The 17,147-nt window shown below is 39.9% G+C and overlaps 1 protein-coding gene across 7 annotated transcripts in view; it reads right to left on the reverse strand.

The window, feature by feature from the left end:
• Positions 1-1,565: 1,565 nt before the first annotated feature.
• Positions 1,566-17,147, reverse strand: part of GIGYF2 (GRB10 interacting GYF protein 2) — a 136,176-nt gene continuing 120,594 nt past the window's right edge. For 5 of the 7 annotated variants that reach the window (XM_072719143.1, XM_072719148.1, XM_072719147.1 and 2 more), the window contains 7 exons: positions 14,392-14,514; positions 13,261-13,467; positions 12,930-13,135; positions 11,559-11,713; positions 9,782-10,002; positions 7,595-7,742; positions 1,566-3,401 (listed from right to left, as the gene is read on the reverse strand). In XM_072719143.1, coding sequence (XP_072575244.1) covers positions 3,334-3,401; positions 7,595-7,742; positions 9,782-10,002; positions 11,559-11,713; positions 12,930-13,135; positions 13,261-13,467; positions 14,392-14,514 — 1,128 coding nt within the window. In that variant the 3' untranslated portion in view covers positions 1,566-3,333. The remainder of the gene's footprint in view (positions 3,402-7,594; positions 7,743-9,781; positions 10,003-11,558; positions 11,714-12,929; positions 13,136-13,260; positions 13,468-14,391; positions 14,515-17,147) is intronic. The other 2 variants (XM_072719144.1, XR_011994119.1) reach the window with 2 other exon arrangements.

Raw genomic sequence — 17,147 nt, forward strand, 5'->3', positions numbered from 1 at the left:
CGCCTGCCTTTGGCCCAGGGCGTGATCCTGGAGTCCCAGGATTGAGACCCACACTGGGCTCCCTGCATGGAGCCTGCTTCTCCCTCTGCTTGTGTCTGCCATTCTTTCATGAATAAATAAAAATCTTAAAAAAAAAAATTCCAATTCTTTACCTGATCAATTAAAAAAATACTGTTTGTAGAAGGATACACTACTACATATTTATAAAATGGTTGCTTAAAAGATAAAGCCAGAAGTACTATTAATCTATCCTGAGGGATTTAAGGTAATCCCTCAACTCAGAGCCAATGGAGAGTTAAAGTTCCTTGATGTATATGCATAAACTAATTTTATGCAGATAATTACCCAAAATGGCAAGGACATCTCCCACCCCACATGCTCTTCTGACAATGTGACCTTACTTCTTCCATCAGGATGGAAAGGGTCTCATGTTTCCAGCCCCGAGTCTCAGTAGCTGTGTGAGGACTTTGACAGTGACACTATATGACTTCTGAGTTTAGGGCAGAAAAGGTGATGAGCCAAGTGCCACCTAAGTCCAACTACTCTGAAGATATGCTGAAGAGGAATATATAGTTCTTCTAGCTATGAAGCTAGCTGAGCTCTCAGCCAACAGCCAGAATCGAATGCCACTAACATGAGTGATCCATCTTGGCCAACCTTATCAAATCTTTCTAAGATTACAGCCCTGGCTGACATATGGCCACAATCAGGAGACCTCACAGGAGAACTCCCAGCTGAGCCCTTCCCTAAAATAAGGACTCATAAAGTTACCAGCAAAATGAAGAGGTCGTTCTAAATAAGTTTGGAGTAATTTGTAATGCAGCAACAGTATTGAGAACACCACCTAGGGGAAAGTCTCCATAATAAAGCTATCTGGTCTGGGTATGGTCTTTTTTTTTTAAGCCTCGAAATTAAGTAAAAGCAAACCATGTACAAAACAAATACTTTAAAACTAAGAGTTAAGATAATTAGCAAATTAAGTTTATTGAAAGGGACAGAATGTAGTAGTTGGAAGTCCGTGAACAGATGAGAATGTGAGAAATAGCAGGAGGGGTGGTTTCTTTCCACTAAGTGGGAAATTCCTCAAGTAGAAGCAAGGTTCTTGGTGAAGTAAATGCAATGTTCCGTGACAAAAATGACTTTGCTACCCCAAGTCTGCCTACCCCACCCCAAATGTTTGTGTTTTAATTTTTAATTTATTTTTATTTTCCCTGAACAAGCACACAGTGGAGTCCAGTTTGGAAGGTGTGGGTAGGCTCTGGAAGGAACATTCAGAGGGTGTGTCTGTGGTATGAGGGCAAGAGACCATCCACAAGTCAGCAGAAAGGGACAGTGAAAGGAGTAAAGACATTTGGTCAAACTTACCATGTTTATCTTGACCTCTACATTCCCAAATACAGAACCAGCCAGTGTTCCACACCCTGGCAGGAAAGGCCACGGCTGCCTCCATGTCTCAGGGGCTCACGTGTCTGGAGCGTCTCCATGGTGCCAAGAGAACGGTTTAGTGCAAGACTTAGCCTTGACAAAGGTGAGTACAAGAGGCACTCAGACAGAATACCACCACGTTTTATTTAAGTTCTTTTTTTATTTTCCTCCACACTGGCAAAATTCCGAGGGAGCTTAAAGTTTTGTAAACATTTTAACTATCCCTCTTCCCCACCCCCCACTTTTGAATTTACAAAGCAAAGGAGAGCAGGAGTCCCAACTTTTAATGGTTCCCCATCTCCTCATGCTATTTGATCCAAAAACTATATACAAGTTTGTAGCAGTCTCTGTATAGTTATTGTACATGTTTGGGAGGGAGGGAGGGAAGGAGGCAAGAAGGGATAGGGAGAATGGTGATCCAAAAGAATAAAAATAGAAACCAAATATAATCAGCCAAAACCAAAATGCTCTCAGAGCAACTCCAGCCTTCTTCAGGCAATGATGACAGAAAGAAAAGGTGCTCTACCAGGAGCCACCCGAACCACAGCACTTTTCACACAGGGACGGACGGTCCAATGGCTCCAGACCAAAGTGTGACTGGCAATTCCAGGTGATGTTCTGCCGGGGTTGGGGAGGCAGGAAGAGTATTTGTTTATAAATAGGGCTTGAATACATTTATAATTGAAGTGAAGGGGTATTAGGAGGCCATGATCAGAAGCCAGACCAGGCTTCTCTCTCCCATTCTCTCCCATCCCCTCCATCCCACTGCATTCTCCTGTGTAGTGGTTTCCCATGGATGAAGGTCTTAAAGATGGTCAGGTTTTGTATGTTTTCTTTTCAGAAAAGGCAAACAACTTGCCACTCCAGAATCTTTAAACAAAACCTTTTGGGGCCACAGCAAGACACACACGCAACGCTCTGAGGAACCAGATGAAATTCTGGGCTTTTATCAGAAGCAAAAGTTTATCCCTATCCAAAGTGAAATTATACAAATTCATACATATGGTAAAGATCCTAGCTGCCTCTTAAACGAGACAAATTTTCAGCAGAAAGGCCCAAAACAAACTGGTCCTAGTCCTCTGAAGTAAAAATATTTATGGGAAAAATCAGTTTTTGTAAGAAAGGAAAAATTAAGAATAAGTCCTTCTCCCAGGCCATAGGGTTTCCTTTGTCCAATCAGGTTGGCATATGCTAGGGGAGAAGTCAGCTTGCTTGGAAGTCACTATCTAATGAAGAAAAACATGAATCCTTTCTCCGAAAGGATGTTCAGAAAGAACAGGCGAGGGGTGTGCAACATCAAACCAATCCAATCTAAACTCCACCCCACTCAGGGCCTCTTCTGATGCAATCCCAAAGTTAGCAGTGGCAATGCAACCTTCAGACTGGGGGTGCTCTGTCTTGTAGGACACTCAAGTCACAGTTCATGGCATGGTGCTGCTGGCCAATGTCTGTTACCATTAACTCTCTTCATGATTGCACCAGTTAGACCCCTTGCCCTTGGGTGGGGGAGGGGGTTAAAAAGAAGAAGAAAAGGAATAGAAGGGAAAAAGGTGACATAAGAAAGTAAATAGCTATTGGCAGATCCCAACAAACTTTCTGGGACACAGTAGATGAAATCACGGCACAGTAAACAGGTGCTGCCCAAAATCAGCCTTGTTGGGGAGTAATCCCAACTGCCACCCCCAAGACACAGGGTCCAGTCCACTTATCTACAGTCTGAGATGCTCACCAACAAAAACAGTTTAAAGAATCTTGGACACAAAGGGCTAGAAGAAAAAGCCTGAGATGATCGGTTCTGTGATTTGTTGCAGAGTGATAAAGAGTAAATGGTGAGTAAGTGTTGTGTCCAAAGGTGGAGAATCCATGGTCAGCGGAGAGGAGAAGGAAGGCCAGTCCACTGGCAGGTGCTCAGTAGTCATCCAAAGTCTCGATTTCACCCATATTGAGTCGCTCTGATGAAGCATTGACTGAAAATCCTGCCGGAAAAAATTGGCAATGAGTGACCACACCCAGACAATCGTGGGGATGAATTCCAGACAGTGGGCTAGAATAGAAGTCTCTTGCATTTTAGTATGCCATAGGGATACTAAAGAAAAGAAGAAGGAAGGATAAAGGTTGGAAAGCGGTATTTCTGCTCTTCTGATGAGAGATTCTTTGTTTTTATTTATTTCTTAGGGTTCTGGTGTAATTTAAGTAGGGAGGAAAAAAAGAATTGCAAACTAATGTGTCAGAGATTCCTGAGAAGAATCTGGGCTGTGAGCATGTGTTAAAGCTAAGACAGGCTGGCTAGTGGGGAAAGTTCATTCGGGAGGTGAATCTTAACAGAGATGGGGGCTTGGGGGGGGGGGCAGGAATAACACACACCAAACACTTTGTAACTATCCAACCATAGGACTATGACATCTAAGTGGTAGTAGTACTACTTCAGTCCCACTCACTACTGGGAATACTTTTTCCCCTTATTGGGTCAAAAGTTTTTTCAAAATTTTGGCCAAGAATTTTTGCTATTTGAGGGTAGGGGGTGTTTTAGGGAAGATCCACTACCAAATCCTTATAACCCTAGATATTCTATCACAGGATAGACTTTATTCAAATCAACCTATTATAAGTAGACTTGTAAAGGAAAGAATTTCAGTCTGCCATACTGATTAACTAAAACGCAATCTGGTTTAGAGAAAGCAGTATGAGCACCACCACTGAAGGCAATGAGCAGTCCTCACAAACACTACCAACATTCTGAAAATCTGATCCCATCTACCACATGTATGTAATCTTTCTATTAACTCCATAATCAAACATTGATAAAAATTATTATTTAACAGGGCTTCTTTGTAATGAGTGGCTCTCAAAAAGCTTTCAGTTCATCCACCTAAATGAAATCTCAAACTGTTTCAGCTGCTATTTGGATATCAAGAAGTAAACAGGCAATGCTCTCTCCTACCTAAAAGCAGTTGTTAATATTGTGTTCTGCTCCCTCCTTTTTGTTCTTTAATGTTCAAGTTTTCAAACAAAGACACATTTTAAATGTAGTACTAAACAAAAAAAGTCTTACATAATAAAAATAGCTTACTTATATTTTATTCTTGACTCAAAATATCACGATTTGAAAATGTAAACATGACTATTAGCCAAGGAAGTTGTGGTAAAAGCTGCTTACAAGGCCTAAGATTAGGAGAGGCTAGGGCTCCAAACCCCAGCCTTAGTTCTACCCATCAACAGTGTTCCCACAACCCACGACTTTTTCCTTGAAAATAACAAAAGGCTTAGTGTCCCTACTTGGAAATAACAATTTAATTAGATAAATATAAAAACATAAAGACCAAACAGCCTATGAAATGAGCTATTACTCTATTTCGAAGCAGGGTTTTGACTTCACATGTATCTCAAGAAAGATAAACTGCAATAAAAACAAGCTACATGTGATAAAAGTGGAAATGTAATAATGCAAACTGGGACTCCTGGGTGGCTCAGTGGTTGAGTGTCTGCCTTTGGCTCAGGTCATGATCCCGGAGTCCTGGGATCGAGTCTCGCATCAGGTGCCCTGCAGGGAACCTGCTTCTCACTCTGCCTATGTCTCTGCCTCTCTCTGTGTCTCTCATGAATAAATGAATAAAATCTAAAAAAAAAAAAAAAAAAAAATGCCATCGTGTGTATCTATCATATCTAAGTAATGGATGTTGGTTCACAATGGCATCTGGCAGCTCTAAAAACTACAGGAAGACGGAGTACAATGGAGGCGATGGATCATTAAAATGAGGTTGGAAAAAAAAAAATGAGGTTGGGCCTCTCTGATGATCTTTTTTTGTTTTTGTTTTTTTTTTTTTTTAAGATTTTATCCATTCATCAATAAGAGAGAGGGAGAGAGCGAGAGAGAGAGAGAGAGGCAGAGACACAGGCAGAGGGAGAAGCAGGCTCCATGCAGGGAGCCCGATGCAGGACTCGATCCCAGGACCCCAGGATCATGCCCTGGGCCAAAGGCAGGCGCTAAACTGCTGAACCACCCAGGGATCCCCTGATGGTCTGTTTTAGAAGCAAAGTTCTCTTTTAATTAGTGACTACTTTCTCAATGGATGCTTTTGGATCAAATTAGAACTGTCTCATTCTGTACATGGGGAACTGTGAATGACAGACATTTGTTAATTTTTCTCAATCTGTGAATCAATAAAACAAATAGCAGTAAGTGGAAATGAGTAGGCAAGGGGCAGAAGTTAGTAATCATCAGAGCAATTTTCAGATAGAGATTCAGTTGAGAAGACATTTTCATAAAAAGGTCCAAGCCTACACAAGTGAGTTTTCTCAATACTTTGTTGAATATTTCCCTTTTCCTTATATATTTTTTTCTGTTCCTTCAACATAATATGTATTCCTTAAACTCTATTCCTAAAATAACCCTCATTCCCCCAAAGAGAGTTTTAAGTCCCTTTCTTTCTGGTATCTGTAATGGGGATGGAATCAGATTGAATATTTAATTCAGAGAACTTTACCTCACCCCCCTGACAGTCCACGGTTCCTGTGCCACACAGCTAAACAGCAACAAGGGCTTCCTGGTAGAAGCCACACACAGAATTTCAGAGGCACTTGTTAATCTATTTTCACCCACTTCTGTCAAAACTGGGTAAAATGTTAGACTGTTCCATCCATTCTTAACATAAATTTCTGAGGCAGGTAAAATAAGTAACTTAATAATACAATTCTGAGACAGGCAGAAGAAAACAGAATTTCACCAGGTCTCTCTCTGCTCCCAAGCCAGCTTTCAGGCTCCAGTTCCAAAGGGCAATCCTCAAAGTTAAGTTTCTGTTACTAACATTTTGTTTTCTCCACTGTAGGAGACCTTTGAGGGAAGGCAGAGACCCTACTACGGGCAAGGTAGGATGGCAATCTCTTTCCTGCTGTGCTCTCTACTTTTTCACAAGGGGATCTCCATCTGTAGTCCCATAGGCATTCCACACTGGGTCCACACTGGACCCACACAACACACTTTAACACTGTGTTGTTATCCCCCTAAGCTTGCTCCCCATTTTCCAGGGCTCATCCTTTTAGCAAATGGCAGCACTACCCCCCCTGCTGCCCAAAGCCTTCCATTCCCCTTGTCAGCCAATTCAGTTCCCTAAGTTTCTGAAACCCATCTAACTCCTCTCCATCTCTACTACCAAAACCCCTACCTATTCTCCAGGCCACCAGGATCTTTTACCTGGTCTATACCACAGCCTGCTGCCTGGGCCAACACTCCAACCTGCCATCTTGCCAATATAATCATTCTACTCTGGACAACATAGTTCTTAATAGTCTATTTGACACTCATAAACAGAGAATCATTTTAATTTCATCATTGTCTGTGAAGCTGTTTGGCCAACTTAAGAAACACAAGCAGTCTGCATCTGCTTGCCTAGACTGTTTATTATTCCAGAAACACCACTGCCTGTCCTTCCTGCCAGTCTTTCAAAGCCCTAATTCTGGTGTCACTGTTTCCATGAAGCTGTCTTGTGTGAAGACTCTGGTTCTCAAGGCTAGACGTGAATAGTTGTGGCTAACAGAAGAGTGGAAAGAAAACAGGCCTTCTCTGAAATCCCAGCCCCACTGCTAAATAATGGTGTGACTTTGGAAAATGTTCTAAACCCTCAGGGCCTTGGTTTACTCACTGGTAAAGTGGAACATGATCTCTTAATGCAGAATGACTCTGAATATATATATATATATTCTCTCTCTCTCTCTCTCTATATATATATATATATATACATACATATACACACATATATAATGAATATCAGCAAATATTAGTTGTTTGAATACCTGATTAGACTTATGGTCAGTTTCTATACAAATCAGCATTTAAGTTTTAACAACTTTTCCTTTTCTCCATTAGCATTATTTTCCAACTACACTGAAAGGCCTTCTAGGGAAATTCATAGAATATATGAAATAAGGCTTCAAAGTTTAAAGCATCACACAAGTATAAGTAATTACTTTTCTTATTCCCTATAGCACACAAGGCATCACTCTTGCACTGACGTGCCCAGTAAATATTACTTATTTTGAAGTGGCTTAAAAAATTAATTTTGTATAAGAAATATTTCCCTTTATGAAAAACATTCTATCAGGAGATTCACATAGGAAATTGCTATAACCTGCACACCTCTAACTCCCAGCTGAGATTTTTGGCTTTGCTCACCTAACAAACTGGGATCTGCTCGGACCATCTTCTGCTTTTTCTTCTTCTTGCCACTTTGTACGGCCTCAAAATTGGATTGTTGGTTGTTGCTTTGATTGGTCTGAAATACTGAATGGAGTGCACTGTGGTTCATTCCCCACACAGAGTCCTGTGAGAGAAGATGTCACAATTGGGGTTACACAACAGATGCAAGTATGGCCCACGACAGGAACATGGTTGATTAGTCCTCATCTTATCAAGTATGAGATTAAAAACAGAAAGCCTATCATGGATTCCAGTAATAATGAAACCAAGAGAAGTCTACAGAGCCATCTTTTCCCTTCATTTAGATTCAGACATCCCACTTAAGCTCTGTGCCTCCAAAAGGCCTATCCTAATAGCTCTAGGTTTCCACCCCACTGTGACAACACAACTGTCAGAACCTCTCTGGTATACATAGAGTCTCCAGCCACTATGAAATTAAATATACAGCAAATAATCACAAACAGACCTCTGTACTCAAGCAATTTACACCCCTCATCTACCAAAACATAAGGTTCCTCTGTCTTGAGCCCCAGGACAGAGAGGACAGAGGCTGCAGACTAGCTGGCAGTATGTTACCAAACAAAATTATTATGTACTTTATTCCCACTGGCAATCCCAGAAGATCTCTGGTCCCCAAATATCCATATACTTTCTACCAACTGGTTCAACTACAAAATCGTTTACCAGCCATTCATACTTAGTGTTGCCCTTATTAGAACAATTCATTTTAAACTGGGATCAGATTCAGTGAGCTAGCTGAAGGCACAAGTAGTGGCAGTGGGGGACGAGAAGGAAGAGTAGAGAAATGACATGGAAGGACGAGCCTGGCTACATGTGTATATGCACACATTGTGTGGGCCCCCACCTCCAATTTCAGCACACAGGGGCAGCCACTTCACAAATGTAAAGACAATGTTTTCCCTCCTGATTCTCTATTTCTCCCGCGCTGTTTACTTTCCTTCCCTTGATCCTTGTTTAACCCATCCACCCAAACGGATTTTTAATGTACTTCACTGTATCTTTTATATTCCCAGAAATGACCACTGTAACAAACATTATCTGTGGCAGAATTATAGGATTGAAGGATATGAATATTCTTAAGCTCTCCATGAGCCTTGCCGCCTCATCTTTCAGAAAACTTGTAGAACTGATCCTCATTATTCACAGATTCCTATTTCCAAATTTACATACTGGCTATAATTTATCCGTAACCCCAAATATCACAACTTGCAGTGTTTTTATGGTTTTCCTGAACTGTGAATGTCCAGAGCAGTAAAAAACCTGAGTTGCCTGAGGAAACAAATTCCCAGTTGAGGTGGAACAGGACAGTATTCCACCTTCTTGTCTCCGCTCTTACAGTAAAAACGATCATCTTTTTTCAGTTTCCGTAGTGTCATGAGGCTCACATTTTTGCTTGTTAGTGCTGTCACTGTTTAAAATGGCCCCCAAGTGTTAAGTGCTATCTAGTGTTCCAAAAAGGCTGTGACATGCTTATGGAGAAAAGGCAGGTGCTAGGTAAGCAGCTGTAGTGCTGGGGGCCAGGAGTTCAGTCCAAGCAATCAACAATATAGTAAATAAGGCATCTTCAAACAGAAACACACATAAAACAAGGTAATGTATTGATCAGCTGACAAAAAATGCTATGACCAGAAGTTCTAGAAACCTAACTCGGTGTTTTCCCTGGAACAAAAGTTCAGTATTCGCTAATTCAGCATTAGTGGCAACTTTACAAAGCAAAGTACCACAAATAATGAGAACGGACTATACCTTTTACATCCCTATCAACAATATATGGCATATCCAGCATGCTAAGGTGCTGTCAATATTGAGTACAGGGCATCTTGAGGACTGGAGATTTGTAGGTTTCTAACTATCAAAAAAATGTTTCTAACTATTCAAAAAATGTATCTGTGACACATTGGAATCTGCAATCTGACTGAGGCACATATATGAACAAAGGAGAAAGGAACTAGTAGGCCATTTGGGAAATTCACAAAGCTGGACATGCCATTTGAAAATATCAAGTCTACCTCATTTTAAGAAGCTATGGTCACTTGATGTACAAAAATGGCATTTGTTTTAGTTTTCATTTCTCTGGTTGCTCAATGCTTCAAGGCATTACTACTTGCTCACAGGGGCATGGCGCCAATCATGGACTTATACCTGCTGCTGCTGCTGCTGCTGCTGCTGCTGCTGCTGCTGCTGCTGTTGCTGCTGCTGCTGCTGCTGCTGCTGCCGCTGGCTGGCTTTCTGTTTGGCACGGCGCTCGAGGAACTGCTTGGCAAACTCCTTGGCCTCAGAGGTATCTCCTAAATAGGCCCTAATATAATCATGGACCTCATAAGGAGATTCTACTTCTTTCAGGAAAGAAACAAAAGTGGGAACTGAAACATGAGAGGAGAAAAGAAATAAAGAGTAACAATGAAATATCACCTGTAAAGAATCAGTGTCAGTTTTTAATATACTGTCACACCTCTCTACTGCTGACTCTAAAGATGCAAACTTAAAACATATATAGCTATTGTGTTAAATATTCTTTAAGCTACTCTGCAGGAAAAAAAAAAAAAAAAGCCCACTGTCACTGCAATGCCCCAAATTATCTCAAATAGCACAGAGTCAAACAAAGACATATTATGCATGTTTAGTTTTACTAAATGTTATGTTGACTCCAACAATTGCTTGCCTAAGACTGAAGTTATCTGGAAATTCATTCTTTCTTTCCTTAAATCCAATCAATATTTATTAAGTGCTATGATGTGTATCAGGCACCTTGACAGATACTAAGAATATAGTCATACCCTCTAGGAACTTTCACTTTACTAACATACGTTATGTTTAGAGAGGAATCAAATGAACATACAAGCAGTGTGGTGCGGGAGAAAAAGCACAAGTATCAAGAGTTAGACAGACATGGGTTAAAATCCTGACTCTGAAATTTGCTCGCTGTGTGACCTTGATGAGTTATTTAACCATTCTGAGCCTCTGTTTCCTAATTTATAAAATGGGGATAATATTACCTACATTGTGTAAGTATCTTATGAAATTACTGCAAAAGTTAAATAATTGGAATAACATATGCTAACTGCTAGAAAGTGCCTAGCACATGATAGGTGCTTAATGAATGGTAGCTAGCTGGCCATTATTTGTTATTTTTTCCCTGGCTCTTCCAGAACATAAGATTTTGTTACAATGCTGCAAAGGAATTCTTCCATTCCTTTAATGTTCTGTTTCTAAAAGATTCTTGGTTTTAATTAAATCATTGGAGGTGTACGAGTTCAAAATAGCTTATCTGTAATAGGAATCCCTTCCACATCAAGCTAACTGGTCTCTGGTGCAAACATTTTGGGGTTGGGGCAAGGACTCACTTCAATCTCAGGCAAAGAATTCTCTTTGTGATCAACTAATAATTAGCAAGTTTTTCTTCAAATTGCACTGAAACCTTTTCATTTCCAGTCATTGGTCCTAGTTTCCTTGTGCATAAAATAAGTCTACTTGTTCTGTCACATGATTCCCACCTCCATCCCCCAAAGGCAGGAAGGGAAAGATCTCACATCACTTCAGCCTTCTCTTGCCCATGACAACCTTTGTCTCCACCATAAGTTATGTTTCTTTGGAAACTTTGGACTGTCTGGCAATGTCCCCCATTAAATGACCTATATGGAACTATGACCTCCTCTGCCCTGCACATTTTTAAGACAGCCTGAGATAGCATTTACTTTGTGGCAACCACAGATAACCTATTTGAGCACAATATTACAGGACTTTTCTCACAAGTAGTATTTATTATACCATTAGAGAGTTGAGTTCTTGTGGTAGATACAGGATTTGAGCTCCATTAGCTTTCACCTCCTGAGTTTTGGCCCATCATTCCAAGTTGTCAAACTCTTTGTGGGTCCTGCTCTGCTATTCCACATGCTGGGTTTCCCTCCCCAATTCTTACCATCCAAGTTATTTGCCGTATTAAGGGCATGAAGCATCTGCTCACACCACTGGGTAAATCCATCTTGGGCTTTATTTACTCCCTGAAAGAGCTTCAGCAACTTTTCTTCTTCTTCTACTTTCTTATTCTGCCGGTTAGACACACCTACAGATTTACTAAAGCAAAACAATAGGGCGATATTATATTCCCAGAAACTGTTACTATATGATTATACTACAACACCATAAACAGATAACGTCTTGGCAACACTGGATGGCTGTCCAGTAATCCAATGTTTGGTTCCAAAAAGAATTTTAAAAAACAAAACAAAACCAAAAAACCTTCAAATATTTGGATTGGGGACAGAGGGACTCAGTACCCTCTTATAATGCAGCCTCAGCTAATATATTCTCATTTGTGAAGACAGGGCTTCTTGCCAGAGAAATGATTAAATTCTTCCTATGTGCCCTTTGGTGAGTTTTAAAATTTTGCTAAGCCTCAGTTTACTCATCTGTAAAATGGTACTAATATTTCTTTGGATTATCAACAAAGAATAAACATACTGTATGTAAAAGCCTAGAGTACAGTGCCTGGCAAAGCTGCTCAATAAGCTGACAGTTGTTTAGAGTCCTATTCTTAATACATTAGACCCTCAAACAAGAAGAAACAATCTGACAACACTACCATTTATTAAGTAGTTACTATGTGCCAGGCACTTCACTAACTACTTCTTATGTATTCATTTAATCTGTACAACTACACACCCGTGAAGTCATTATCTTCATTTTACAGATGAGGGAACTGAGGCTCAAAAAGGTTCCCTCTTGCCCAAGGTCACACAGGTCACACAGCTAGTAAGTGGCAGTGCTGGGAACTGAGTTCATATATTTATCATTAAAACCCATGCTCATTCAATAACACTGCATATTGAGGAAAGAAAGACAAAGGTGAAGTGGAACTCTATCATAAAAATAAATAGGTTTAAGGTCATTAGAGAGGTGTTTGTAATACTCACTATAGTCTAGCTAACTTAAAATATAAATTTAGAGAAAAATGCTAAGATCTAGAGTATCTTAGAGAAATGTTATACACACACACACACACACACACACACACACACACACTATACTATTCCTAATATTTATTAAGTGGTTACCAAGTGACAGGCAATGGACTAAGTGCCTAGCAGTACAAAGAGCCCCTAGTAAAATTCAGATGTGCTTCCATGGGGAAGAAAGCAATCACCAAACTACAACTTCCCATGCTTGGAAACAGATGAAAATAAGCAAAAACTAAATAACTATCTTTCCCTGTCCACCCAGTACCCCATTTTCCACACGCCCCATCCCCTAACCCTCAAAGAAGCACAGAATTGATTATTTTGAGCCCTACCTGAGACTGGCGTTGTTTTTATTTTTATTTGTAGAATTCCTAGGTCCCACCTCTTTCACTGCATCATCCCAGAATCCCATGTTGGAGTTTTTAGTGTCAGCATTACTCCAGATACTACTGACTAGGTCAGATGCCCACTGGTTAGGGGGACCAGTATTTATAGAGCCCCAAACAGAATTCCCAATGCTGGTGTGCAGGTTGGAATGCTGTTAAAGAAGAAGAGACAAATGATGTGGTAAACAATACTAAAATAAGAAAAACAAAGTCCACAAAAGTCAGAAAAGAGAACCTCCAAACCATACAATGAGTGCTTAGGAAAAGATGAACCCACCGTATTATTCCGGGCTCTGTTTGGTTGCTGGTGCTGCTGCTGCTGTTGCTGCTTCTGCATCTGCCTGGCTTCTTCCTGCTGTATCTCCAAGAGAGACTTCGCAGTGCCTGCAGGTTTACTGACATTCCCCCATCCAGAGAGTTTCTGCTGCTGCTGCTGCTGCTGCTGCTGCAGAGCTTTCATCAGTTCCCTCTGCTGGCGCCTTTGCTATTGCACAAGAGGAGCTAGCTTAAGATTCTGGTCTTCAAAAAAGATTAGTTACTACTGTCTAGTATGGTAAGTGGAATGCAAATACATAACAGCTATACAAAGTTAAACACGAAAGGGTTAGCCACTTTGCTGCAAAAAAAAAAGATGTAAACTACCAGAGACACTAAGAGGAGAATAAAAAGACCAAATCCAATTTTTTAAATTCTTAAAAATTAAGTAGGACTTTTGGCTAAGCACTGAAATGAAATACATATGAACTTCCTTTTTTTTTTTTTTTAAGATTTTATTTATTTGTTCATTAGAGACATAGAGAAAGAGAGAGAGGCAGAGACACAGAGAGAGGGAGAAGCAGGCTCCATGTAGGGAGCCCGACGTGGGACTTGATCCCGGGGCTCCAGGATCTTGTCCTGGGCTGAAGGTGGCACTAAACCGCTGAGCCACCGGGGCTGCCCTGTATTCTTCCTTTATTCCCTCTTATTTCACACTTTTGTATCCTTTTAATCCTAATGATAAGCTTCAGGATATAGACTTATAAGCAGAGAAACTTTCTGTCATATTTAAGTTTTTCTAGCTAGTCAGAAAAGCCAGTATCCTTAGAGGGAAAAAAAAATTTATTCTGTATTCTAAAAATCAAATTTATAAGAAGGATATCTGCATAAAGCCACAATTCTGAAAAACTCATTTATTTTTATTTATGAGCTACTTCTTCAAGAGCTACAACAAAATATTTAAGGTAAATGAACATTCGTGTTCCCTAATCTTAATGTTATTCCTATTATAGGCTAAAGAGTTTCATAATGAACATCCATTTCAGATACACAGCAATTCTGACAATAATTATGATCTTTACTAACCTCACCCATAACGCACACCAGCCATTCAAGAGTGTTTGACTAGACTGCTTTTACTTCTAAAATTTACCTCCTCTCGAAGCTGCCGTTCTCGTTCCTCTTCTAGTTTTTGGATTTCAGCCAATGACAGCGTTGCCTGGGACTGACATGCTGTTGTATTGGACTGCTGGCCCCATGTGGAAGAAGAGGGAAGCTAACAAAAAAGGAAGGCAAAAGAGTTTGTGAGGAATGTACACAGGAAACAAAAACAAAGAGGCAATACTGCACATTTATGTACAAGAATACATTCATATTTTCCTTCAGCTCCATTTAGAACATTCAATTCAAATTTCCCCCTGTGATTCTTTTGCATATTAGAATTCTCTTAGTTTGCTTTAAAAAAATTTTTTTGGTCTTTTTTGTCAATAGAGGCGCCTCTGTGGCTCAGTTGGTTGGAGTGTTCAGGTCAGGATTCCAGGTTCCTGGGATTGAGACCTGCACAGCAGGGAGCCTGATTCTCCCTCTCCCTCTGCCCCTTCCACCCGCTCGTGCTCTCTACTATTCATATAAATAAAATCTTTCCTAAAAAAAATAAAATTATTGTCACTATTCCACACCTAAGATTATTTTAGAGCTTAAAATATACACAATATACTTATTTGACCTACCTTTTGGGATTACAAATTTATTATATCCAGCATTGACATATACAGCAATATATAAAGAGAAAGGAGTAGACAGAAGAATCATTAAATTTTTAATCCAAGGAGAAAAAAAAGCACATAACATGCTACTTTCTAGTGAAAGTTTAAGGACAAGATTTCTGAAGGGAAAGTTGAGGTGGTGAACATCTTAATCAGTTCTCTCATGAAATCAGTTCTTAATCAGTCTTTTACAAGAAAAAGTCAGTTAGCCAGACTGTAGCTTCCAGTCATAATCACCAAGCTGTTTTTAATCAATAATTCTATTTTTCGTACCTTTAAAATCACTGGCTAAAATAGAGTATAAATGTTCAAGTCCTGAATATTTTAATGTTCTCAAATACCTGATATTCTAAGGGAATCTCCTGATCTTCCAAGCCAGAAAAAGCTACACTAAAATTTTGAGACATCTTGTGGCTCTTAACAAAGTAACAAAACACAAATCTAACGAGACTTGAAGTATGTTTAATAAAAAGAATACATGAACATGGATCCAATAAAATGCCTAAGAAACCCAAAGGAGAATGGCTCTACAGTAGAAATCTCTAAACCTAGAGCTGTTTGGATAAGGGTACAATTTAAACTGTTACTGACATTACCAAATGAGTACTAATATTACCTTCAGTGCTACAGAACATCATCAATCTTTTACATCTGGGGGCCAATGCAATAGGTAGTAGGTACCTTTCTCTCAAAATGCACCCCTGCTGTAATGGGGGAGAGGGGAGGAGGGAAGTTAAGAGAGAAAGACTTGGAGGGTAGGTAGGCAAAGTCGAGCATAAGTGAATTCATATTATCCACAGGAAATGACACAGTGGAAGGCACAATCAAGATCAAATACTGCAACAGATCTCAAACCTGGCAGCAACATCTAGGAGGACCTGTAAAAATGCAGATGCGTTGGCCCCACACTCAGTGAATCAGAAGATCCAAAGGTGAAGCCAAAGAATTTGTGTATTTTCTAACTCTGATGCAGATATTTGGCCAGTAACTTCCAACGTTGCCTGTAAGTCCAGCGGATGTGTCACCCTAGCATACCCCCGGGAAACATTCCCCAGTCCTCTTCAGAACCTCAGCCAGAAATAAATAAATAAATAAATAAATAAATAAATAAATAAATAAACAAACAAACAAATAAATAAACAAACAAAATAAAATAAAATTAAATAAATAAATAGTAAAATAAAATAAAATTAAAAAAAAAAAAAAAAGAACCTCAGCTAGCAGCAGAAGAGATGTACCTCCTTGCCAAATGGCCTCCTCCCCTTTCAGGCACCTCTGAAATCTTCCCACTTGCTGTGCCAAAATATACTTCACTGTACTCGACACTCATGACTCACAGGTCTGCCCTTTGGAATAATGCAGAACAAATCTGTCTTCTTTACATGGCAGACAAATGTCTACACATAGTTATTATTTTCCTTAAATCTTATTTGTCCATAGGAAATAATAGCCCATCACTCCATCAATGCCTCAGGACATTTTCCAATTCAACCAGCATCCTGTCTGCCCACTCAAGAGAACTGCAGTTTATCAATCATACAAATAGAGAGGTTGGTACATTCTGTGTCACCTGAATGCCTAAAATCCTTCAGTGATTTAAGAAAATTTACTGTTTCTTCTGCTGATATTGTTACCTTACTTTTTAGCACTATTTTTTTATTTTTAAAAACAACTGTTCAAACTGTTATACTTCTAGTATGAGAGTGCAAGGGTTCTGTAGGCCCCTCTCCCCAGCGAAACTGGTGAAAATTATTGACAGCCTCTGGAGGGACGCCTGGGTGGCTCAGTGGTTGAGCATCTGCCTTTGGCTCAGGTCATAATTCCGGGGTCCTGGGATCGAGTCCCACATCAGTGCCTCATAGGAGGCTGCTTTTCCTTCTCTGTGTCTCTGCCTCTCTCTCTCTTGAATAAATAAAATCTTAAAAAAAAAAAAAAGTCATTTAAAAGAAAGCCTCTGGAAATGAACATAAGGGAATATAGCAAATGAAGAAACATTTATTCAAGAAAACCTGCCAAAATTCCATAAGAACTGAGAGTCTGTGGTACCTGCACCAAGATCTACTCTCTCCCAACTCCCAGTTCAGCCAGACTGAAACTCCACTCCAGATGAGTATCACTAAGAACATAGGCCTCCCTCTCCCCC

The sequence above is a fragment of the Vulpes vulpes genome, chromosome 9 (assembly GCF_048418805.1).
Source record: "Vulpes vulpes isolate BD-2025 chromosome 9, VulVul3, whole genome shotgun sequence".
NCBI classification, from domain to species: domain Eukaryota; kingdom Metazoa; phylum Chordata; class Mammalia; order Carnivora; family Canidae; genus Vulpes; species Vulpes vulpes.